The 27,353-nt window shown below is 39.0% G+C and overlaps 1 protein-coding gene across 3 annotated transcripts in view; it reads right to left on the minus strand.

The window, feature by feature from the left end:
• Positions 1–27,353, minus strand: part of NEDD1 (NEDD1 gamma-tubulin ring complex targeting factor) — a 43,206-nt gene that overhangs the window by 14,103 nt on the left and 1,750 nt on the right. For all 3 annotated transcript variants that reach the window (XM_075011541.1, XM_075011547.1, XM_075011532.1), the window contains exons 2-12: positions 26,520–26,663; positions 25,522–25,613; positions 24,195–24,311; positions 22,107–22,247; positions 17,235–17,464; positions 16,785–16,986; positions 10,387–10,579; positions 2,796–2,927; positions 1,836–1,883; positions 1,245–1,474; positions 227–383 (exon numbers count right to left, since the gene is read on the minus strand). In XM_075011541.1, the coding sequence (XP_074867642.1) occupies positions 227–383; positions 1,245–1,474; positions 1,836–1,883; positions 2,796–2,927; positions 10,387–10,579; positions 16,785–16,986; positions 17,235–17,464; positions 22,107–22,247; positions 24,195–24,311; positions 25,522–25,613; positions 26,520–26,655 (1,678 nt within the window). In that variant the 5' untranslated portion in view covers positions 26,656–26,663. The remainder of the gene's footprint in view (positions 1–226; positions 384–1,244; positions 1,475–1,835; positions 1,884–2,795; positions 2,928–10,386; positions 10,580–16,784; positions 16,987–17,234; positions 17,465–22,106; positions 22,248–24,194; positions 24,312–25,521; positions 25,614–26,519; positions 26,664–27,353) is intronic.

Genomic DNA, 27,353 nt, shown 5'->3' on the forward strand with positions numbered 1-27,353 from the left:
CTTACTGAAAACTAAGTGTTCATAGAGTTAGCCCTTAGATGCTTTTCAATATTTTATCCTATGTCTAAGCAGCTCAAGTTATATTTTTACATTGTCAAAAAATTCACACAGTTATTTGCCCATGAATTCAGTTTTAATGCTAAAAAAGTCATTCCCATAACATTTTTCATAGCAGGTGAAACATGCAATATCCACCTGTAAAACCAGACAACTTCCATACACTTACCTGCTGAGGTAGTACCATTTGCTGGTGAATCAGACATCACAAGTGCCTGAATATTCTTCCCTAGCCTCTCATTTGCTTCCGGAGTCTTGATTACATTGGGCAAAGGTGGAGTATTTGAGTTTCCAGACTCAGTACTCGAGGAGCTCAATTTTGAAAGCTTGTAAAGTCAAATTAAAAAGAGCAGAAATTATAACACTTCAGTATCATTTAGTGATGGTTTACATTTTAAGATCTACATTGCCTTTGTATGTATTTTTGTTCTTAGATGGAATAAAAAATAGATCTGGCTAGAAAATTATTATTCCATTTCACCCTGAATTGTGAGACTTTGGACATCCTTTGGAATCCTATCATTGAGGGGAAATTTGCTCTAGCTTGATCCAAAGAATTAATAGTTTTGGTTTAGTGCCACATATCTCTTACCTGTATAGTTCTTGACACTAAGGACCCATAACAACAACACATACTCAAAAAGCTGGCTTTCTAAAGAAAACAATGCTGGAATGATCTGGGCCTTTTGTAAATTCAGCTGTAAGTACTGTTTTCTGGAGAGCTTCTGAATCTCAACAGCACCAGAAATGGAAGCACAGCCCACCACAAAAGAAACGACACTTCCTCTTGCTAGGTCCTATGAGTTTTGTGGAAAATGTTCTTTCACCCAAGAAATGATAGCTCCCAAGTATTCAGAAATTAAGAATATTCTACTTGGTTTATAGTTTGCCCTTACTGGTTTTAATGTATTATAATGCCAAGGATTTTTTTAAATGGGTAGGTAAATGCATGTTGCTCAAGACCAAGAGATTTCTCAAAAATGGTTAATTGAAAAATTCAGACATTTAGGGAGACCAATAATAGTCTACACTGGAGTAAGACAGAGATTTTGCATCAATTTGGATAGACATTACCTGGGACAATTTGTGGCAATTCCACATCAGCAAAAAGTGCTTATTATAGATAAAAGGCAACAGGCAGACACTTAAAACAAAAAGCAACCACTTGAGAGGAATTAGTGGAGTACCTGTTTTAAGGGTTCTCTAGATTCTTGTTTTCCAATATTTACTTTTGTAGTTTCAACTTCTTGATTTGGATGCTCACCTTCTTCTTTAATAGGAGAGCCCACAAAGGCATGTAATGGGCTAGAACGTGTCCCTTGCATGCATGCACCTACTGCATTACTTTTTATAGGAAACACAGTGTTGAAATGGGGGAGGAAATCCAGACCAGGAAAGTAGGACTGAAAATCCAAACCTGAAAGAGAAAATCAAAAAAACCTTTTCTGTAGTACATCAATTAAGTGTTTATAAATACTTCAAAACAAAAACAAGCGAATTTACATCCTGCACTACTGATTATCTACAGACATGCTTTTCTTAAAACACAATTTGCTGTTACACAGCACACCAATTACGTATATTGGACCCTGACATTTTTACATCACTTTCAAACCAGTGCGCATTTACGATGATATTTGACTGCATGGATGATCTGGTTTCAATGGAATAATATCAGCATAAAACTAGCATAATGCCCTAGCTAAATCAGGATTGTTTCTTTTGTTTGTTTCTTAAAATCTTGATAGTACACAGAAAAGCACTGCAAAAGCACTTACCCTCTCCTTTTCCTGGATGATCTTCATTTGTTTTGTAAACTGCAATATCTATGAAAAAGACAAAAATAAAGGTAAATTTAAAACCTGTATAGACTGAGTCTGTGTAAATATTCTATATTAACACGTTAGTTTAATATTAAGCAATTCACTCAATTATGAAACAGGAACAGCTTCTGTATTCTACACTCCTGTTTCTGCACTGAGATCTGCCAGCATGGACTCTTGCACATACCCACAGAGGCCTTGGCAGATACAAAATTTGCATCTGCATCCAGTCTACCTTTGGTACCTGGATAAAAAGCAGCGTGCAAAATTTGTAACTGCATCTCATTTACAAGCCTCAAAAATGGTTCGTGGAGATCTGCAGACTTGTAGCTTTGCACACAGATGCAGAGGTCCACCAACATTACCGTACATGCTTACAGGATCAGGGACCCAAGGTGAAAGCAGAGTTCCCCACCAACCAAAGCTCCTTCAACTTAATAAAAATAATAAATATAATAAAAATAAAATATGTCTCTCATTGTTCTCTTATTCTTTTGTCTTCTATGTATATGAACGTCATGTCAGTCTTTTTCACACTTCCATTTCTAAGAAGTTTTAAAAACATGTACCATAGTGAAAGAGTTTGAGGTGCAGCCAGGATCCCAGGACTTTGAGAAAAACTTGGACCTGTACTGTGCAGCACAGATCCATCTCAGAAAGCATTCAAATTACCAACATTGCAGTAAGTTCACTGACATTTGACAGTGTCTTGCACTTTTATAAATGCTCTGATGAGTTTGTTATTCGCCTACTTAAAAAGCCTCGTTTTCCCAAGCTGGTGCAATAGGTGCAAGACTAAAATCATTGAACTTTGAGCCTAGTTGCAAGCAGAAGGCCACACAAAGTGATGCCAGAGCACACAGCAATAACTCATCTCCATTTTATCTAATGTTGCAGGTTTCAATAACAACTTACCATCTCTGACAGGGGAGAACATGTCACCCAAACTATCGCGTCCAAGATCATTAAAGTTAGTCATATCAGCACTCTTCCCATGATCTGTTTCTTTAAACAGAATTCCATCCACGCTGCCACTATGAGGAAAACCTTTAGATAACAACATTCGATTAGGGATTTACTGTTTCATTCATTTCATCTAATAAAATAAAAAAAGACTCTGCTTGTTTTACAAAATTTCTAACTGACAATCCAAATATTTTTCCCAGTAAAAGGCAAAACAAAGTTTACTATACATTTATTGTACTAACTTACACCAATTCAAATTAGAAAACCAACGCTGATCATTTTGTCTGTACATTCATCCATGTGAAATGGTTACCAATCAACATACATAAGAAAGAAAAAAAATAAGTTGATTTCTTTCCTTTTTAATACAAGGAGTCTTGTTAATAGAGACAAATGCTCAAACTAAGTTTTATAGGTAAAATTACAAAAATGTATTCTTTCCTTGCTTAATGCAGTAAAAATAAATGGTAATTAGTAAACCCCGCTCCAAAAAAGGCAACTTACTCCCCAAAAGCAGAAAGTCATTAACTTGGAGGAGCAATGTCACCTATCAACATTATCCAGCAATAAAAGTAATCTCTGCTTAAATATCCTACTGTTAAATGTTCAATTTAAAATTATATGTAATATTTGCACGTCTTCAAGCTGTTTCCCCCTAAGTTCTAAAACTAGTATTGTGACCAGCAACAATTCATTATCTTAAACTTTGTAACTTTTCTTTTTTTGGTTAATCTAAAATTCTACAAGAATGAAAACAAAAAAGGAAGAAAAGGACATAAAAGGAAAGAATTAATCACTATTCCGGGTGTCTCTTCCAGTCTAAAGGTGATGGATATTCCAAAACTGATCCAACTCAGATTTTGTGCAGTAACAACGGTTCTTTGAGATATGTCCCCCCTGTGAGTGCTCTAGACTAGGTGTCAGTGAACTCCTGTGCCCGCGACAGGAGATTTTCGCAGCAGTGGTCCTCACTTGTGTGCTAGTTCTCACTTACCGGGAAGTGAGCAAAATGTGAAAAAGCTTCCATGGACAAATGAAAACCTTGAAGGAACCGTGACAAGATTTATTTTTTTTTAAAAAAATCCAACAGGTAGTTTCAAATAGCAGAAGGGAATGAGTGAACAGAAAAAGGCTCATGAGACACACCAATGGTGAAATCTCCTCCACTTCTGAAGGTAAGCATTTTTCATCCAGGTCTTTCTGCTCTACTTCCATTGAAGAGGAAATCTCCATCCCCAAGACTCACCCAGGGGAAGGGACATGAAGGCCGTGTCTCCACTAGCCCCATACTTCGAAATGGCCACACATGAGCAGATGGGAATAAGGGGACTGCGAAGCAGGTGGGGTCCTTTCAAAAAGGAGACCCGTCGGGACGAGCCGCGTGGCGGCGAGGCGCGTCAATTTCAACGTGCCACGGCCGTCCGCAAGCTAATGAAGCGCTGAATATGCATTTCAGCGCTTCATTAGTAAACTTCGAAATGGCCATCTGCGTGGCCATTTCAAAGTTTGGGGCTAGTGTAGATGTAGCCAAAGAGAGCATCTGAAGTCCTAGCACAGAAATGGCAAACAAGAAGCAGGCCAAATCGGGGTAAGGATATCAGACGAGTCTGGGCAAAACTGATAAAACTATAATGATTTTGCCCTTTTGTTGCTCCATACTGACCAGCACTCTCAGGGGCAATGGTACTGCAGGATATTCACAGAATAAGCACGTCATCACTTACAGAAAGGAGACCCAGACTTCCTTTCAAACAAAGCTTTCAGCCATTTTTGTCGAGTGTGGTAGGGGGCAAAAAAAAAAAAAAAAGAGAGAGGGGGATCCACTTCTGGGAAACCCCACCACAATGTAGAGTTCTTGATTCTAGTTGCCCCTTGCAATCTTGGGACAACTGCCTGGTGAGATTGTCAACTGGGAGGGTTTGTATTCTTGGTCGGTAAGATGTTGACATTGGGATGTGACTTTGTGTGTGCGCATGCCGCTTCCATAGCTTTATGGCTTCAGTCCAAGGACAAGACGAACTCACTTCTCCATTGATGTAAAACCAGCAGGGCACACTTATGATTTTTGCAAAACAAAACAAGCAGTCCTGTAGCACCTTAAAGACTATCAATTTTATTTATTAGGTGATGCGCTTTTGGGGGTAAGACCCACTTTATCAGATTTGGAGGCAAAATGATAATACAATGCATTTATATGGGGTATGGGGAAGAAAGAAGAAGTGGGAAAAAGAGCGGCGGAGGGGGGGAGAAAAGTCACCTATCCTTAATAGGACCTGTGGAAGGAGTAAATTAAGAGGGATGTCTGCCATTCCCGCAAATATCAAAAGGTGAAGTAACTATCCTTGTAATGCATAAGATAATTCAGATCCCTGTTAGCTCTCCAGTTAAATGTATCAAACTTGCAAATGAATTCCAATTCAGAGGTCTTCCTTTTTAATCTGGTGTTAAATCTGTTTGTAATAAAACACTTACACTCAGGCCCATTATAGTGTGTCCTGTGAGACTAAAATGCTCACCCCCACATTTGTGTGTATTCAAATTCCTGATGGCTGATTTATGTCCATTCATCCTTTGGAGCAGTGTGTACAATGTACATGGCAGAGGGGGCACTGTTGGCACATGATGGCATATATCACATTACATGTAGGTGTCCGAACCCCTGATGGCATGGCTGATGTGATTAGGTCCAGCGATGGTGTCATTAGTAGAGATATGTGGGCAGAGCTCGCAACAGGGTTCGTTGCAAGGAAAGGTTCCAAGGTTAGTGTATCTGTGGTATGATATGTGACTGCTAGTGAGTATTTTCTTGAAGTTGGGTGGTTGTCAAAGGAGATAGCAGGCCAGTCACCCATTCCTTGCAATAAACCCTGCTGCCAGCAATGCCCCTCTGCCATGTACATGACTTCTCTCTGAAGCAAAGGGCACAAGTCACTTAATGGTTTTTTTTTTACCTAATTCAAATATTGGACACTCTGTAATTTGGTCTTTACATCATTATTTGAAAACTTCATTAACTCAGCCAGAGTTTGAATGGAAGAAGGGTGAGGTTCTGTGGCCAATACAGGACATCAAACTACATGATCCTGACAGTCCCTTCTGGCCTTAGGATCTATGAATCTGTGACACACGGTGAAAGATGCATATTTTATTGGACCAACTTCTGTTTGTTACAGATAAGCTTTTGAGTTTACACAGAGCTCTTCTTCAGGTCTTGGAAATGTGCTCAGTGTCAAAGCTAAAACAAGGTGACTCCCCCATATTGTGTCTAATATCCCCAAGACCAACATGGCTACAACAAGGCATATGTCTTTGTAAGTTAAGAACAAATCAGGGTGAAACCCATTTATAGGGCCTAGTCCTGCAAACATTTACACGCAAGTAACTTCAATCATGCAAGTGGTACAATTAAACTAGCGCAATGATGCATCTGTGTGAAATTACTCACAACTGTGTTCCTGCATAATCAGAGCCATGAACTTGATTGGATCACATTTTGAACTTCAGTTTGAGGTATTTAGACATAAAACATTCTTTCTGAGCTTAGACTCCCTTCCTTTCTTTCTCAGGCAAAAATGGGATAAATGTGTATCATTTCACCTACTAGGTTCACTCTCACCAAAACCCAAAGGAGTCTCCAGAAAACTTAAGCACAGGGTTTTTTTGGCTCATATATGAGAAAGTAGGCTATTATATAGCATTACCCGATGCCAATTTCAAGACTGTACTCTTTAAAAACAATTACTTTTTATGATTAGCCTTGTTTGTGGGCTAAGAATCAGTTAAATATTTAAATAGGAAAGATGAATGCTTTTAATAAGTGACTGTTGTAACTGAAGGAAGACTCTCCAGACAGTGCAGTAATGTTGATTAGTGACAATTCTTGGGTACACAGGAAGCATTCAACTTCACCTCATGCCTCACTGCACACCCAAGAGGGTTAATTAATCAGTTTCCCTACAGACTGCAGTGCCTTATGTTTAGTATATGTTGTTAAACATACTTGTAAGTATTTAAAAAGTTTAGCTGTATAAAATTAAAAAATTATTCTAAGTCTTCAAAAACTTGATCAATAGACTTGAAAACATTTCAGAGCTGGATTTGCTAAAGTTAAATTTGAATACGTTATACTTTATGTTAAAAGAAAAAAATATAAAGAACTTCCTGCACCTTTAAATGCTAACTGTTAAGTACTTCTCTCAGCCAAAGTGTAGATATGAGGCATAAACTCAGAGGAACAAAGAAACCAAGTTACAAATACTATGGTATGAAAACAAGACAGGCAATTTCAAGTCTAATATTACTCATGGAAAAAAAGTTAATGAAAAAAATGGAGCATGCCTCCAAAGCAAATAATCACAAAAATATGGTGTATCATTGCTTTTATTTTCTTCTGGTTAGCTTCAGAAAAAAATCAGGTTCCTTGAGAAAAAGGCAAAGTCAATGGATCACTGGATTTAAATCACACATATGTACTTCTTCCACAAAAATTAAAGTCAACCTGTGGAACTCAATCTCAGGGATGCCACAAAGACAAAAAATATATAAACTGAGCTAAAGAAAGAACCAGATAATTTTACAGAGGTTAAGTCGATTCATGGTTATTTGCCCAAGATCATCAGTAACCCAGGCTCCATGTTCTAATTTTCTGTGGACCTGCTCCCTGCCAGAACCTGGGACTAAATAACAGGGGTTCACATCATTGTATAATTGCCCTGTTCTCGTCATTCCCCCCGAAGCTTCTGGCACAAGCCACGGATGGAAGACAGGATACTAGGCTAGATGGGCCATTAGGGCTGACCCAGTTTGGAAGTTATGTTTTTATAATTTCATGTAGAACCTAAATAGTCTACAGGTAATCTAAATCCTTTTTTCACACTACCACAATTCACAAGATTAATTGTATGAAATTGACTGTGATGGTCTACTATTAGGATCAGCACTTTTACAAGACTATGATAAATTCTGCACAAAGTATGCCTTATGGGGTATCATTGAAAAGTTATAATCTGTTGAATATCATTATCCTGTTAAAATATACATAGCAGCATTATCTGCAAAATTATAAGTGTCTACATTATGATTGCTACTGAAATAAGTTGTAACTGAGCAATATCTACAAACTAGTTTTTCAGAGACAAAGACATACCATCACCCTAGACATGAGTTAAAGGTTAATCACCTACTTAAGCAGTCATCCTCCAGAAGTGGGAGAAAGCTGTAAACAAGACATTAACATTTCATCCCAGGGATGTTGCAGCCCTGATGTCAACAAAGGACTGAGGCTAGGTCTGCACTAGGGTAGAAAGCCGACTTCTGATATGCAATTGTAGCTACACAATTAGTGTCGCTTGAATCAACATACCAGAATCGCCTTTCTTACCTAATGTAGATTGGGGCTCTTCTGGCTCGCGCCAACATCCACACTTGTGTACAGTAAGGGAGTACAGGGGTCGATGACCGAGCACCAAGAGGTTGATTTTGCCGCACTTAACACCTGTGGCAAAAATCAAACTCTGGTCAATTGTCCAGTAAGTATAGATTAGCCCTGAGTATCACTACGACTCGACAAGAATGTTTCTAACAGAAGAAATGGAATTCTAAAGATGAAGGAAACTCTTGACTTCATCTCTCATCCTTTCATCTCTCTGTAAATGACATCGCTGATTCTCAAGGTATTCAGTTAAGGGCTCCAGATGAAAAGAGACCCAGACTGTGAAATTTACAGCAGCAAATAGTGAGACAGCATCTTTGATTTTCAGTTCATGGAGCTTTTTAAGTTAGGTATTAACCTGTCTTAGGATTGCTAGTGGTTAAACAGTAAGCCTCACCCTAAATGGATGAGGCTTACCAGTTACAGTTAACTGGTGGAGGGGGCTGGTGTAACTCCCCCACTCACCACAAGCAAGGGGCTGCTCCAAGCACCCTCAGGGCCCACCATGGGTGTGATGGAGTCACTCCAGCCTGCCTAGTCCATGGAGGACCCAAGATGTACTGTGGGAAGGGGCACTCCAGTGCAGCCAGAGCAGCTCCCATCTGCAAGGAGAATGGGAGAACAGCTCCAACCACTCCTCTCCCACCCATTAAATCACTTAATCAGTTAATTAATTAAACTGTATTTAACATCCCTAGCTTGTATATTACTCTTATTTTCTTTTATACCCAATCTTGACGTTCACACGTCATCTCCTCTAATCACATAACTTTTTTGTAAACAATAAGCTTTTACAATTGTTTTATCTTTACAAACATGTTCAGTTTAAAGTCTGTGGGAAACACCATTTGGGGCAACATAGCTGGTGGATATTGTATTTGCTTTTGAGGAAATGATGGACCTATGAGCCTGCACTGCTCAGGCAAACTGTGCTGGACGTACAAAGTTAGGACTAAGCATTTGTAAGTGTTACCCTGTATGTCATTCATGCATGTTAATGGCTTTGTGAACAGGTCAGGAGCAGATGTTCTGAAGGCAAAACAGTGTGAAAGGCATCCCAGACTAGAGAATTAAGGGGACACAGCTGTTTAACTGTCCAGATTATATCCTGGTTAAGAGCACTTGAACCCACTGACTTGCTAACTTCCTTCAGCTTTCTATCTAAGTTAACATAGCATATGCACATGTGGAATGCAAGGTTGACACAAGGGTGATTAACGTTTGGCTACTCTTAACTTTATGAAAGAAAAAAAAAACCCACAAGAGCACCATGCTGGTAAACTGCAAGTTTGTCTAGACTGTTAGTGTACAACAAGCTGGGATCTAAATCTACATCTCACTAATTATGCACATGAATCCTGGAGCTGTGCACTAACAATTCCCTGGCTTGCTTTGATCTATTGCCATTTCAAAGTGCACTACAGAATTTTTAAGTCAGCAGCAGCAGGGTCCACACAGAGAGTCAGAGGTAAATTTACAACCCAGTTTGCCATGCACTGTTAGTCTAGACAAGCCCTAAGTAGGCTAGAAACTTTTACATTCTTTTGTTGTGGGGCTTAGCACTGCCTGTAATCACTAACATCACAAATGAGCAAAACGCCACTTCCTGTACGAAGCTAAACATTACAATAGAAAACCCATACATTAACAGAAAACTAAGGCTGTTAAGTCAGACACTCAAAACTTTCAAAATATTAGAATTAATGTTGCCTGGGGGCTTTTGTGCATGCAATAAGATGCAGCCTCTCATTAACATGATCTCAGACTAGTCTGTTCCCCCTCCCCACCACAATGCCTCACTCATTCAGTGTTCAGAATGGACCTGGCTTGGGACTGAATTAAAGTTATTTAGCAATGAAGCTGTTGCTGGTCAATATCTAACAGATTTTTTGCAGCTGTTTGAATGCATGTGGTGAATGAGGCAAGGACCTATAGCAAAAGGGTAGTCTCAGAGTTAAGTCAGTTGAATCCAATTGCACACACGTATAAAAGTAATATTTCATAGTAACATTATATCTTGTGAACTTTCATTCAGCAGAGCTGGCCAAAGCACGTGAAGTATTGCACCAGTATCTTTTTTTTTCCCCCCCACAAACTCAGACTCCTTACCTGTTTTGTCCTGAATAACATCAGCTCCTTTACTACCAATTGTTGACATGGGCTGGGATGAAACTGTAGCTAATGTGGTGGGAGTAAGGTTTTTGATTATGCCAGTATTCTGAATTCCTCCAACATTACCACTTGCTTTAATATCTGGTCTTTTGGATGCTGGCTTATTTGAAGAACATTTATTAAAGCTTGACTGAAGAGAAAAAGCAAATGTAAGAAGTAATTAGTGCTACCAACACAAAAAATACATTAAAAATACACAAATTCTTTCTTCCTGTTCAAAACATGGGTAAATTTCACAAAATGTGTAAAATTGCAAGAAATTGGTCTGAACAAATACAATGCCTCAGTTTCTGATTACAAGTAGGGAGTCAGATGTCTTAAAGCAAAAATGAAGAATGTGGGATATTTTTGTGCTATTTCTGTGAATATCACATGTGCATCATTTTACCTGCTTGCTATTACTCTGCTTGACTACCTGGAGTTAAACCAAAGGAGGCTGTTAGTGGGAAACAAATAGGAAATCGCACAATGGCAGAGATAAGGGTACTTAAGGTAACCATGAAGGAGCCATTTAATAAGGAAAAGCACATAGACTATCTCCAGCAGAGTAGCAGATTTATTTCCCTAGGGCTCAGTTCAAAAGGGACACAAAACCATTAAAAAGAACCCAGGAGAGAGAGGACAATTGGGAGTTAGTGAGCAGAAACAACTGAAGATAACTCACAGACTGAGGTACACAGAGAAAATGTTGCAGGGGCTGACTATCTCTGTCAAGCCAGGAACAGCAATATCTGGCTTGAGTGGAACTTATCCAAAACTTGCAAAGAGAAAATCAAGTTTAGGTCAGATTCATAAGTCTGCCCTTTTCTATTAGTTTTCTTAATTTTTCAAATATACTGCTCCTATAGAACAACAAACAACAGTTTGCTTGGTAAAGTTTGACTTGTGTTGCTGCAAACATCATCTGGTTATACATGTCCCTGGAGAGGAAACATCTGCAGGAAGTAATCTCACCAGACCCTGGTAGATGAGTCACAGTGAGAAACTGGGCTGCTGAAGCCTAAGGACTCAGTCCAAGGATATGTTTACACTGAGGCTCAGGATGAGAGTACCAGGTCACAGACATACTCGCACCAGCTCTCAACATGCTAGCACTCTGAAGCAGTTGTACAGTCGCGGTAGCATAGACAGCAATGATTGGTGGAACAGACCAGGCATGCTGTGCATGGATAGAACTCAAGGTGGCTAGTCTGTGAAATCACTTGTCATTTCCCATGCTATCTTAGCTACAGTTGTATTTTTAGCATACTGGCTCCAGGAGAGCTAACACGAGTGACAGATTGCTGAGGCTCATCTGGCCCTACAACTATTGTCCCACGTTATTCATCCATGTAGTGACTACAGATACTGCAAGATATGACCCTCAGCAAACCAGAAGTAATTACAGGGCTCTGAAAGTACAGGTGAAGGAGTCTGGTGCACAGGTAGTGTTCTATCTGAGCCTTCCAATCAAGGATAGGGGCCCATGCATCATAGAGGTGAATGCCTGGCTGTGACGATGGTGTTGCCAGGCGGCTTCAGCTTCCTTCACCATGGGATGCTGTTCCAGGAAGGACTGCTAAGCCGAGATAAAGTCCACCTATTGAGGAAGAGGAAGAGCATATTTGGCTACAGACTGACAAATGTAGTCAGGAAGACTTTAAACTAGGTCTGAAGGAGGCACGTGATCAAAGCCCACAGGTGAGTCAAAAACATGGCCACCTGCCAGAGAAGGATCAGAACTTGTGGGAGAAGGGAGAGAATTAAATCAGAATGTTAGATGTCTATATATCAATGTGAGACATAGGGAGAATAAGCAGGAAAAACACAGAATGCGAGTAAAACAACTTTTACATAGTTGGCACCACAGAGATTTGGATTTGAGGACAATACACAAGACTGGAATATTTGCATCTGGAATACTGGCATAGAAAGGTACAGCTTGCTCTGAAAGGACTGAAAAGGAAATAGAGAGGATTTGATTTTGACATATAGGGAGGAATTGGTTGAGAATTTGAAATAGGAAGGTAGATTGAGTGAAAGTGATCATGAACTGGTAGAGAGTTCACAATTCTCAGGAATGAGAACAGCAAAATAAAGATAATGGATTTCAAGAAGGCACACTTTAGCAAACTCAGGGAGTTGGTAGGTAAGATCCAACTGGAAACATGTCAAAGGGTATAGCTAAGTAGAAGCATCTGTCAACAGACATTTCTGCCAGAAGACATTTTTCGACAAAACATGTCAGAGCATGACCATACACTGAAGTGGATCAAAAGAGTGATCTGAGCTGTAGACAGAGCAGCTGGACTGCCCAGCTGCTCTCTTGACATAACAGCCAACCAGAAGCACAGTAGATAGGGCTTCCAGGACACTGGGCAGCCCTGTCTGTCAACAGAAGACCTCCCAGAGAGTCCGTAGAGCCTTTTTCGTCAACAGAATCTGTGACAAAGGCCCTCTTGCTCATCTGGGAGAGGCAGAAGTGCTGAGTTTTGTCGACAGACTGTCAACAAAACACATCATGGGTGGATGTGCAGTGAGTTTTGTTGACAAAACTCACCAGTGTAGCCATTGCCTAAGGCTACATCTACACTAGCCAAAAACTTTGAAATGGCCATGCAAATGGCCATTTCGAAGTTTACTAATGAAGCGCTGAAATACATATTCAGCACCTCATTAGCATGCGGGCGGCTGCAGCACTTCAAAATTGACATGGCTCGCCGCCGCGCGGCTCGTCCAGATGGGGCTCCTTTTCAAAAGGAGCCCGGCTACTTCAAAGTCCCCTTATTCCTATGAGCAGATAGGAATAAGGGGACTTCGAAGTAGCCGGGGTCCTTTTGAAAAGGAGCCCCATGTGGACGAGCCGCGCAGCGGCGAGCCATGTCAATTTTGAAGTGCTGCAGCTGCCCGCATGCTAATGAGGTGCTGAATATGTATTTCAGCGCTTCATTAGTAAACTTCGAAATGGCCATTTGCATGGCAATTTTGAAGTTTTTGGCTAGTGTAGACACGGTCTAAGAGAAATGAAACAATTTAAGAGGCACAAGAGCAAACTATTCCACTTTGTAAAAAAGATAGGAAGCATAGCCTAACCAGGGGCACAAAATTTAAAAAGGAGTCCTACAAAAAGTGGAAAGCAGTTCAATTACAAAAGATGAATATAAACAAATTACACAAGTATATAGGAGCAAAATTAGAAAGGCCAAGGCAGAAAATGAGATAATATTAGCTGGATCCATAAATGGCAACAAAATATTCAGCAGATACATTAAAAGGAAGAAAATGACCAAGAATGGGTGAGAGCCATTATTCAAGGGAGGGGGGAGGGAAATCAGAAAATGTGGAAACAGCAAAAATATTTAATGACATCTTTGCTTTGGTTTTCACCGAGAAGGTTGATGGCAACTGAACGCCTAATATAGTGAATGCCAGTGAAAGTGGGGTGGGATCACAAGCCAAAACAGAGAAAGAACAAGTTAAAAATTACTAGACAAGTTAAATATCTTCAGGTCACCAGGGCCTGATTAACTGTATCCTGGAATACTCAAGGAGCTAACTCAGAATATATCTGAGTCATTAGTTATTATTCTTGAAAATACATAGAAGGGAGAGATTCCAGAAGGATGGAAAGGGGCAAACATAGTGCCATTTGTAAGATACCTCAGGAAATTACAGACCAATCAGCTTAACTTCTGTACCCAGAAAGATAATGGAGCAAATTAGTTAACTTACAAACATCTAGAAGATAATAATGTGATAAATAATAGCCTAGATTTCTCAAGCACAAATCATGTCAAACCAACCTAACAGCTTTTTCTGACAGGGTAACAAGCCTTGTGGATCTGCGAGTGGTGGAGGAGGAAGGATAAATGCGATCCATGTGGTAAGGATTTTCATAAGGATTTTGATAGTCTCACTTAACATAATTAAAGAACTAGGGAAATACAACTTAGATGGAGCCACTACAAGGTGTGTGCATAACTAGTTGGGTGTGGGGGGGAGTAAGCTCCTTGGTATGAGCATTGGCCTTGCAAATCAAGGGATGTGAGTTCAAGCCTTGAGGAGGCCATTTAGGGGTATGAGGCAAATAGATTTTTTTTTTTAAATCTGTCAGGGATGGTGATTGGTCCTGCAGGGAGGTCAAGGGACTGGACTCGACCTTTTGAGGTCCCTTCCAGCTCTACGTGAGATGTATGTATAACCTTTCCCAGACAGTATAGGCTTAACTTCCTAGTCCAGCATCCTCTGCACCTCAGCGGTTCTGAACCAGGGAATTTGCTGGATCAGAGGAGGCCAATGGCTGCCCCTCTGCTCCTACTGCCGATCCCTCCAGGGCTCCATTGCTCTTGACACGGGGGAACTTGCCCCAGTCACCAGGGCAATGGCACCACTGCTGAGACTGGCAGGAGTGCAGGGGCTCCACTTTTCTCTGCTCCAGCAACGCTCCTGGCCACAGCTTGCTGTTTTTTCCCTGTGAGTGCTCCACAGGATCGCCCATGCTGCAGGAGCAGGGGTGTTACTGACTAGGAAAGTGCATATTATAGAGGAACAACCTGTAGTTGTCAATTATTCAGCCATGCTGGCAGGACATAATGAGTGGGGTTTCATAGGATCAGTTCTGGAACCGGTTCTGTCCAATGTTTTCAACAAAGATTTAGATAATAGAATATGCTTACGAAGTTTTCAGATGATGCTAAGCTGGGAGGGCTTGCAAGTACTTTGGAAGATAAGATTATAATTCAAAATTATCTGGACAAATTGGAGAAATGGTCCGAGATAACTAGGATGAAATTCAGTAAGGACAAATGCAAAGTACCCCACTTAAGAAGGGATAATCAGTTGCACAAAACAAAATGGGAAATGACTGCTTCAGAAGGAGCACTGTAGAAAAAACCTAGAAGTCATAGCGGACCACAAGCTAACTAGGAGTCAACCGCATGACACTGCTGCAGGAGTGTTATAACAAAGAAACTAGAAGTAATTCTTCCACTCTACTCCTTGCTGATTAGGCCTCAGCTGGAATATTGTGTCCAGTTCTAGGCACCACATTTCAGGAAAGACATAGATAAATTGGAAAAAGTCCAGAGAAAAGCTACAAAAATGATTAAAGGTCTAGAAAACAAGATCTATGAAGGAAGATTGAAACAACTGGGTTTGTTTGGTCTAGGAAAGAGAAGACTGAGGGGAAAGGATAACAGCTTTCAAGTTACTAGGAGGAGGGAGGAAAATTATTCCCCTTAATCTCTGATAACGGGGCAAGACATAAAGGCCTTAAATTGCAGCAAGGGAGGTTTAGGTTGGACATTAGGAAAAATTTCCTGTCAGGGTGGTTAACACCTGGAATAAACTACCTAGAGCAGTTGTGGAATCTTCATCATTAGAGATTTTTAAGAGATGGTTAGAAAAACACCTAAAAAGAACAGTCTAGATGGAACAGTCTAGATCCTTTATGTGGTCCTCCCATGAGTGCAGGGGAATGGACTTGACGACCTCTTGAAGTCCCTTCCAGTCCTATGATTCTGTGAGTATGTCCATGAGAGATACAGAAATCACACACCCACTCAAAGTGGAGACATATCCTAAGGATGACACAGGACTCCATGTGTGAGATGAAGGCCAAGGACAGCAATATGGCCACACATAAAACAGTTTAAGCCCAACTTCACTCATGTTACATGAGCCAACTAGCAAAAGACTGGAACTGTAGCAATTTCAGGTCAAAAATCTGATTGCTGAAACTGTACTTAAGAATGAGAAGAAAATTAAATTGACAATATATAAAATTAATGTTACAGAGGGGTAGCTGTGCTAGTCTGTAGCTTCACAAACAACAAGCAGTCCTGTAGCACCTTAAAAACTAACAAATGCATTAGGTAATGCAGTTTCGTGGGTAAGACCCACTGCTTCAGATTACTGGAGGAGACAATTTAAATATATATGCTGTTTGATCCTGCCATGAAGAACAGGGACTGGACCTGATGACCTCCTGAGGTCCTTTCCAGGTACAGTGGTCTATGATCCTACAATTCCCTGCACCACCGCTGTATAAACCCTGGATTCTATTATCTACTACAATAATCTGAAGAAGTAGGTTTTACCCACAAAAGCTCATCATTAATAAACTTGTTAGTCTCTAAGGTGCTACAGGACTGCTTGTTAAAATTAATATTTGTTTTCTATACAATTTCTCTTGCACTGTTGATGTATCTAATTCATCTTTATGACATCATTAATACAATGACACTCCTGTTAAATGTCAGGGGGACAGTTCAGTTTACATATTTCTTCAGAAGACACTAACAATGTTTTTGTTTTAGTAGATTAAAGTCTGAGTGATAAAGAAGGAAATGTTTTACCTTTGAACAAGTGCTACTATACTGAAGGCATATGCATCTCACAGAAGTTTTGTGAGCACTGACTGTTTTTACTGGTGATGTCAGTTTTCTTAGATCATAATGGTAAATTTTTCCACGGGAAGAGCCAATAGCCAGTGTAGTGCCATCCGGCATAAAATCTACTGCTGTCAGAGGAGACTCAGCTACCAGAGTTCTCAGTAGTCTTCAGATAAAGGAAACATAAGAAGATGCTATAATTAATTTTTAAAAGACTAAGTCAGCATTTTTATTTTAAACTAGACTTTCCAAACACCAAACAGAATTGCAGCAAACTATAGAACAAAGACTTTGGTAAATGAGGTATAAATTTGACTTAATTCTTGTAAATTCAAGAAATACAGTTAAGCTTCCAAACAATCCACTGGTGATCCACAGACAGATAATGCTTACCAAAAATCACATAATCCTTACTTTTTACTTGAAGTGTCATAGAGAATGATCCGTTTATCCAAACCTATGGTTACAAGTAGCAACTCATTGACTGGAGAAAAACAGATTTCTGAAGCTGGAGCTTTGTGAGCATTTTCAAAATTATGGTGTGGATTTTGACTATTTACGTCCCAGAGTGTTACCGTTCCACTGTCAGACACACTGCCCAATAAAGATTTCTTGAAGGAAGAATATTTCAGGTGTCGAATAGGCTGTAAAATAAACCAAACATGCCTAATGTACTCTTGTTATTTACTTAAAATTATTAAGAAATTAAATGCACAAAATTTACTTGTATGTAAAGTGAAGGTGTAACAAGTTATTTAGCCCAACGAAATTGTCTGTATTAGGACCACAAAAGCTGGCACAATTCAATAGGCCATCATTTAATAAAGACCGACAGGGTGTTTCTCAGATACAATGCTTCAGAGGAAAGTGGCTCACTCCCACCCTGGCACCCACAATATATTTAACCTGTGGTGCGGTGCAGTATGGGGGAAGTGAGAATTCCTTCCTCACCACTGTGGTGCTCGGCTTACACCACAGACAAAAAGCCCTGAGAAAAATTTACTGATCTTACACTAATATCTCTTATGGTTAAAAATGCTCATATCATAAAGTTAACAATAAAGCATCAGTTGGTCCTTGAACAGGGAGTGCAAGCTCCTCCCACTGCTGAGGAACAGCAAGCTCCACCAGCCCTGTGGATGCAGAAGGGGAAGCAGGAGCAGAGCCAGCTCCTCCAGCCACGGAATTGCAGAGAAATAACCCCTCCAAAAGCAGCCAGATTTTCATTCCTGGATATGCCCTTGTTCCAAGCATGAGCAAAGCAGTGTATTTTCTCCACTCAGCCTCTAAAAAAGCTAAACAATTTTCTCTGAAATGTTCCGAAAACATTGAGGCTTTGTGCAGACACCTGTCATGGAAAATTTCAACCTAACAGATAAAGTCTGGCAAAGTTCTAAGCAACTGAAAACAGAGTGCTAGTCATGAGGCAACCATAATAAAGTAGTGTAGCCAGCTATAGACACTTTACTTATAATTCCTCACATGCCAAAGATTAAATGCAACACCCTACCTTGGAAGGAGAAAAGGACAATAAAAGTAACACTCAAAACTACTTACATTTGAAGTTCTAGCATTTCATTATGGCTTTATTACAGAAAAAGTATTTCTTTTATTGAACAGTCTGTCCAGGATTCAGTGGTATGACATACAATTAGAATTTAAAAGTCTTATCAAAAATTGCATGTCTGAAGAAAGAATGGAGCTTTTTTTTTTTTATTGGAAGCTGTTCAGACAATTGAATTTAGTGCATTGGAACACAGGAATACCATCTAGTCTGGTATCACTGAATTGGTAGAAATGGAAAAATAAATCCTCTGTGGAGCCAGTTCAATACAGTTCAAAACAGTTCAATACAGTTGTCACAGTGCAAGCTTCCCACACCATTATGCCCTAGCTGCAATTGGAACAGAGGGTCTTTGTAGAAGAAAGGGTCAGTCACGACTAAGCGCATTTTATCTCTGGACTCCTTGCCAAGGCAGCCAACAGGGAATGTGCGTTAGAAAAAAGCTGTTCATCATCCACTATCAGAAGAAAAAAAAAGTAACCGTAACTCAAGAGTTTAGTGTACTGCCTAAAAAACAAAAACATAAAACCTCACCTCTTGGTATAACTAGTCAACCTTGGAAAAAAATATACCAATGGCAAAATAATAATAATAAACCAGTAGTTACAGAATGAAATAAGGAAGAAAAAGTGCCCCCAAGCCAAAACCATTCCAGCCTTATTGATTTAACCTTATGCAGTTGCACAACATCAGCGAATAAACCAATCTCTTTCATATCCTAATGGACAGCCTCATAAATGGGATAATAAGGCAGATCAAGTTAGTCACTAGGGAGCTCACAATTAGTGTTTCACTATATGAAAAGAATAGAAACCACCACATATCTTCACCAGTCACCAGCTGCTCAAACAGCTAAACTAAATCCTGTTGCTGTGAGAACAGCGCTGGCATTCAAAATTCAAATATTTCCTTCCAAAACAGACTTCAATACATTCTCAGACAGCAAACAGATAAACCCTGGTGGTGTTAATAAAATCTCAGCAGCAGTTGAAGATTATAGGGCTAGATGTTCTACATACAGCTTAGTACCAGAACATATTATAATTAATTGTGATTGTAAACTCCCATTCATGTGCAGTTCCGTCTAGCACAACTTAACAGGATATTATCTGGTGCAGAGATTCCATTCCAGTATGCTGAATCAGGCAAACACAAGCCACTTTTATAAAGTTAGTGTGGTCTCAGCTTCACAACAAAGATAGTTAACCATCTGCAGTTTCTTCCCCTTAATGGGGTCACCCATTAAGAGAAGGAGCCTGTACCAGAATCAAGGGGAAAAATGTATTTGTTTACCAAGTTTACCCTTGCAGAATTAGAGTGTTGGAATATAAATTCTTGGATTAGGCACTGTCTTTCTTAAATGCTGTAAACCTACTTACATATGTTAAGATTATTTAAATAGTCTTGCAATTCTCTAAAACTTCTGATAAAAATCCAAACCAAAAATAAAAAACTATACAGGTATAATCAGCAAAACGATTGCAAAAGAAGCACCATATGCAGACAAACTGGAAATCCAAATCTCCCATATTAAAGAATTCCCAAACGATTCCATTTTAACACACAACCCCTCACCCCAGCAATCAAGTTCCATTCAGAGTAGTGTGCCTAGTTAGAAAATATTATAGGCCCTGGAGTGAGAATGAGTAGGAGCTACATGTATTTAATTACTTTAATGTAGCATTAGGGTATCTTTAACCACCATCCACCCTAGCTATCTGGATTAAAAACTTTACTGTTAGGTCAGTCTATATCAAGAAAATGGCTATTCACTGTATTATTGATAATCATCCTCAAGCACTGGAAAAGCAATCTAACCTCTCTTCAGCAAAAAGTTAAAATACACCTGAGCAAACAGCAGCTATAATGAAAGTTTATTAGTCTAGCACTTACTCAAAACACTGCTTGAACAGTGTAACCCAGCTGTAAGTTTTTCAGCACCTTGCTGCGTTTCTCAAGTCCACATTTCCTGCTGTTTTCACCATTATGATCTTAATTACCACACACTATCCATAAATGACTGCCAGAGACAATCCTCAGAATGACAAGTCTCAGAGAGGTAAGGCCATTTATACAACACAAATATGACAAATTTACTACAGGTTGAATGTCTCTAGTCCAGCACTCTCTTGTCTGGCAAGATCCATAATGCATCCTAATTTTAGTCAGCCACTTTTCCATGCGTGTCATCAAGTTTCCTGTGGTCCCATACAGTTTGTTCACAGCCACCAGTCCTGGCTCCCAGTGTTCTGTGCTGTTACGTAGCTCTTATTTACCCCTAAATATCTTCTAAGAGCCCAGTAAGCAGTGGAAGGGCTGGAAATGCTACTAGACAATATTGACCTCCTGCACGTTTTCCCATTTAGCACCTGACAGGTCTTGAGACAGCTGGATTAGAAAGGTTCAACCTGTAGTTCTACAGATGGACTTTTTATTTATTTATTTATTTATTTATTTAAAAAAGAACAAACTCTGTTCTGCATGACTATAAATGGAGGTTGGTAATAATGCATTGAAGAAACCACAACACTGAACTTTGTTTTAATGATTTCACCCCAATGTTTACAAAACACTACCTTTTTCCTGTGAAAAATCTTAGATGTTCATTAAGTGATATGTTCAGCATGAGGAATGAGGACCATTTCTAGCTCTATGCCAGCACAAAAACGAGGTGAAAGGAAAGCTGCAACAGCCAGGAACAGCAAAGCTAGAACTTTGCTGGTGCTTGGGACACGCTAGGAGTCAAGCAAATGGTCATGAGTAGGGCAGTCTGGCAGAAGTGCCAACTCTGTACGTCCGCCAGACAGTCTCTACCTTTCTTCAGTGTAATCGATGTGCTCCAACTATGCTTCCTCTCTGAAACTGCTACTGTCAGCTACTGGCTATGCCCCTCTCCGTCACACAACCAAAGGCTACCTTGCAGGTGGTGAAGAGTCAGTCTGCTGGTTATTTTTGTACAAGGGAGTCTTACAAGAGAGATATTTCCCCGAGGAAATCCACAGTTTTGCAAATCTCTGCAAGCCTGCAGAAAGCAGAGTCTACACCTGGGACCTTTAAGTGGTGCCTAGGCCTTGTACTGACTCTTTTTACAAGGATGACTTCTACTCTGTGTACTCAGTCCTATCAACACATGAGAGAAACAGGTCTTATTTTACTGTATTTAGTCTAAACTAAACAAAATTCTACTCAGACATGAGTATGAGAATGTTAGCCAAATTCCAGACACAGGGTTATATAATCTGCCTTATCTGGCTGATGTTTTTCTTCTACATGTCTTACAAACTGAATAAATTCAGTCTCAAGGTATGGAAGCTCATATAGAAACACATAGCAAACTTTAAAAAAAAATCACTTAGTACAACTGTAATTTAAACATGTCCCGTTTTGACTCTTCACATTCTATTTCCTGCCATTCTAAACTGGAACAGAATTAAAAGTGTCCTTTCTCAGACTCATAAATACTGTACAATTTTAAGTTTCCAGAAAGAGAATTACAGGATAGTAACGTAATACGCCTTTTTAAAAATTGCTACTAGCAGAAACTATGCTGATTAACATGATTAAGCAACAAAAGTTAACACATTTTTAAATTCATGTTTATGATTTACAAACCTGAAGCCTCACAGAACAAAATTCACCATTCTACAATAGTCTAGAATACTCAATAATCTAAGATTAAACAACTCCAAGAAAGTTAATATTTCAGCATATACACACTGTACCTGACTGCTACCATGACCAAAAGGAGTGCTGGATAAGTTGGTAGTAACGCTATGTAGAATAATTTCACCACTCATAGATCCAGAAGCAATGTAACAATCATTCCAATTAAATGTTACACAAGTTACTTCATCTTTATGATCCTGAAAGAGAAACAAAAACTAAAACAGAGGGCTGAAGAATATTCTAGCAAAAGATAAAACATGCTGTTTCAGACATACTTAATTTCAGGCTTTTGTCTTGCATCATCTGTAACAAAGATAACTTTTTGCAGAATTATTTCAGGTTTCATTTCAACATTCAAAAACAAAATCCAAACAACTTGGATTTTCATTCGGTGTAACAAAAACTGGGAACCTTGATTTACCCTGCTTAGATTTTTCACGATTGTGTCATAAAAAGTGTGTTCTTCATTAGGTTATCAACTGTATGTTAATTATATAACGTAAAGACGTCTGGCAGTCTCTGGCACACAAATATCAATGTCTTTCAGGGACAACTGCCAGTTTAACAAACTTATATTAAGCACAGTGTATTTGTGCCAGGTTCTTCCCTCTGCTAGCTTTACTTTTATTGAACACATTTTCTCAATAGCTTTCCATCAACCAATCTTTGGTAGTGAAGATATCACCCTCTCATTGTACATTGCATTAAAATGTTCATTCTCAGACCAAAGAAAAATCTAAGTTTGAAAAGTGTTATCAATTGCCCGAGAAAAAACAATACTGAAGTTATAAACGTCAGGAAAAATCCTAGTTAAGATTCACAGTAATAGTGAGCATTTTTAAAGGCTCAGCAGATGGATGACTGGCACTGATATGGAATTAGTGATGCATTAATTATGATTTGAAAATCTGGCAAAACTTTAGATTTTTAGACTGTCATGGCTTTTCTTCATACCACGTATCTGAATTTAATTTTATAGTTGATAACAAAAAGCTATTAGTATTTCTGCTATGAGGAACTTTTCCCCTCTCCAGAATGTAAGATTACAAAGATCGTGTCTTATTTTATATTGGCTTCCTTCTTGCAAGACTCAAACTAAAGTTACTTCAAAACTTATGCTCACAGATTTCAGATCCATCTGTCCAGGCAGACTTTAAAATGCAACCCCTTAAAGGTTTTCAAACAGAGTGTTGACTTCAGACCTCACACTGTGCTGGTCACTTGCTAAGAGATTTATATTATCTCTGTAATCAGCTGTACAGCCTTTTTCCTTGCCAATCTCCACTGCCCAGAGCCTCTAGTTGCAAACAAAAGTACAAATAAAACACATGTGGAACTGGCAGAATGAGTTGTTTTTTGAGTAATGGCTTTTAATTTAATTTCAAAAAACAACTCAGTTTCAGATATTCATGACAAAAAACTGTAATTAATTAACCAGGTGTTGAGGTGTATCTTTTTCAAAACAAAAACAAAAACAAAGATGGGGTAAGAGGAGGAAAGGCAGGCAAAATTGGTTAAAAAAGCCACATAATAATATCCTGAATTATGGAGTTTGTACTACTGCAACTCCATAAGATGTCAGGTAGCACTGAGAATCCAAAATGGACTGGTGAAAAAGAAAAGAACCTCGCTTTACCATGTACCTTTGCCCATTAAAATGCCTGTCCTGACCTCACTTCCATCATACTTAAAATTAAGCATACATATTTAAAGTAAAGCATATATCTGAAGTTATGTTTGTCCTTTTCTGTTTGCATAATCAAGGCTATATAATGAGGCAAGAATATCAGAAAGTACAGGTCTTGAAATGATTGGTTTTCGGATTTGGCTTTGCATCAGTTTTTTCCAATATGAAAACCCCATTTAAATATTTCGAAATCATGAAGTTTGTTATTCAGATCTCAGTCCTGCAGAGATTTAAATATGTGTTTAACTCTAGGCCCAATGAGTAGCACCCTGATTTCAACAGAGCTGCCTGAAGAACATGACATCAAGCATGTAAATCTTTGCAGGATCAGAGTGATAAATTATATCTTGCTCAAAACCCAAAAGTATACAGTAAAGATAGTCAATGAAAGCTAAAAATTATGGGATCTATTTTTTCCCATCAATTATCAGAGACAAAAAAAAAAACCCACAGTTACCTTAAGGCATCGATGAAGTCTTCTAGACTTTAAATCCCAGATATTAACAGTGTTATCAAGGCCTCCACTGACAATATGCATAGAACTGGAATTTAAATTTACACATGTCTGTTTTGCCTAGTAAAGAAAACAAATTATTATTGCAGACCACACACACACACACACACACACACACACAAAATGAGTACCTAAGTAGTAGTATTGTGGCAAGGGATCTGGAAATCACGGTTGATCACAAACTAAATATGAGTTGTTGAAAACAAAAGAAACATTCTGGGATGTGTTAGCAGGACTAGTGTGAGCAAGACATAAGAAGGCATTCTTCCTTTCTATTACATGCTGATAAACCCTCAACTTGAACATTGTGTCCAGTTCTGGGTGCAATATTTCAGGAAAGATGTAGCCAAACTGGAGAAAGTTCAGAGGACGGCAACAAAAATTCTTAAAGATTTAGCAAATATGAGGAAAGACTGAAACCACTGGATTTGTTTAGACTGGAGAACAAAAACCTGAGAGAGAGGACATGATTACAGTTTTTAAATCTGAAAAAGATGGTTACAAGGAGGGAGAAAAATTGTTCTCTTTAACCTGTGATGTTAAGACAAGAAGTAATTGGCTTCAATTGCAGTAAACTTAGACAATAGGAAAAAACAGCCAGGGTGGCAAAGTGCTGGAATAAATTTCCGAGGGAGGTTGGGGAACCTCCATCATTGGAGATTTTGAAGAGTATGCTGACAAACACCTGTCAGGAATTTTCAATAATACTTAGTCCTGCCTCAAGTGCTGGGGACCAGGCTGGAAGGTTATGAGTTCACTTCCAGCCCTATGGTCACAAGAGCTACAGTAGCAGGAAACCTGATTATACCAAGTTAGCACTCCAAAAGACTTTACTCAAGCAACCATGTTGGACTATTACTCTATAAGTGGGTCCCCTTCTCCAGCACAGTAAGTTTTACAATGCATATGGAATGGGTCCTAACATTGTTATAAAAAAACCAATGATTTCTCCTGCACAGCTATAGTCAGGGTAATCCAGCAAAATTTTAAGAACAAAGTTTAAGCCTCAGCTTCTTCTCCCTGCTACTAGATAGCATTTACTGACTGACATAATCCAATGACACCTTGAGTTGAATGGGACTATACAATGTAACCAAAGGTAACTAAATGCATATATTGATCAGTTTTCCAACACCTGGCATTGTATGTCATAATCTTAACAGTCTAAGCTTAATTATAACTGGTACCTAAATAAAGTTGTAAAACAGTGTGCAGAGAAGGCACATTGCAAACACAAGACAGAAAAAAAAAAAGATGAAGTTATACTTACCCCTTCAGCTAGCTCAAAAAGTGGAACAGGTTTACCCTTACAGCTAGAAACAACTAATTTATCACCAATGGTAGACGCAGTGACCAGAAAATTATCTACATTGGAAGTTAAGGACCACAGAATATAGATCATGAAACTGTGTACAGCCGCTGGCGAGCACGAGTACTACCTAACATCACTGCATCTGTTCAACAGATTGGCCTAAAGTTCAAAGTACTACCCAAACCTACTAACAAAACCCAGGAAAATTTGAGGGAAGAGTATTTAGACTGTTTTTGTCAGTTGAATCTCCACCCTGCTAGGCCGTCTACCCTGCCAATATTTTTTCTCCTAGCACCATTACATTTTCCACACTCACTTCTTTTACCCACTGGCCCAACCCTACAAAAATATTTGTTACCATTAGTAAGCCCATAAAGCTAGAAAAAAACCTGTGCATGACAATAAGTGATCCAGTTCAGCACGCTGTTCCCTGAATATAGCACAAGTTACTGGGGTTTAGTTTCCACTGGTCTCCTTCTGGATAGAGAAAACATTGCAACACTTCTAACAAAAAGCTATTTTGTGTTTAGAAATGGGAAAATGAATATTTAGCTTTCTGTTGCACACACAATAATGAGCAGAATCCAACTCCCGTATAAGTATTGTGAAAGGGAGATAGAATGTTATCCCACAGCTAATTTTAACAAGAAATAAAATTTACCTAAAACTTTTGAATAAAAATTCAAAATAGAGCCCTTTCTTGAGCTTAACTAACATCAGAGTGCATTAGCAACTGTTGCAGTTTTCCAAACCACAATGACAATATGCCTTTTGTCACCCACAGTAGCTTATTAAGAACAAAATATAGCATACAAAACCTTTGGTTAAAAGTGAAAAAAGCAGTTCTTCAAATGAACACTCAAGTATCTGTAAATATCAGTTTTCATTCAATCCAGAAGTTCAATAGAACTTCACAGAAGTGTGCAGACAAAGTACCAAACTATCATAAAAAAGGATATTATTACTGCCCCAACAAACTGAGTTGACTGGATGTGAATTATGTGGGTTGAACTGCTCCACCACTGTCATGGATGAGGAATCCCATATTTTAATATCATCTCCTGATGAAGCAAAACGGACACTTTCCTGCATGGCTGCACCTATCAGCATTTAAAAAAAAATCGGGAAAGAAAAGTCAGCTACAGTTCATCTTGTAAATTAAAGGACAGGCTTCCATCCACAACTACCTACAAGATTTCCTTAATAAAGCACCATATTAAAGTGCTGAACTGATATTATACAGTCAAAAAGATGGCATTTATAGCCTGTCATGTCAAACCTGAACCGTTGAAAACTCACGTTCAGGTTGAAGTACTACAGATAGCACGCTCTCCCTCCCATGCACACCCCTCTTAAATGCTCAATTCTCTGTGTTCATAACACCTTCATCCTGAACTCTAAGTATCTGAGAGACCTGTTTTGAGAAACAGCAGATGGAGCTATACAGGCTAAAATACATGGATTGTTCCTGCAACAATTGGAAGTGTGAACGGTAAGCATTCCAGGACTTCCCTCATCCCAGTCCATAGTAGGAAGTGGGGAAATATCTTAATTTGTGATTTTAGTGATGCAGCTCATTCAAAAGAATTTGTAATTTATTGTCATTACTAATGCTGTTTGGTATTGTACCACATTCAACTTCAACAATAAAAGCAGACTACTCAGTTTCATTTTTGTTTGTTTCATTTTCAACTTCCTATGCAACAATACATTTTTGCATTGTTTTCATTTTTGGAAACATTTCTGTAGGCTCTTTTGTTATTTTGCCTAAACAAACTTTAAATTCATTC

This window comes from Carettochelys insculpta, chromosome 1 (genome assembly GCF_033958435.1).
Source record: "Carettochelys insculpta isolate YL-2023 chromosome 1, ASM3395843v1, whole genome shotgun sequence".
Lineage (NCBI taxonomy): Eukaryota > Metazoa > Chordata > Testudines > Carettochelyidae > Carettochelys > Carettochelys insculpta.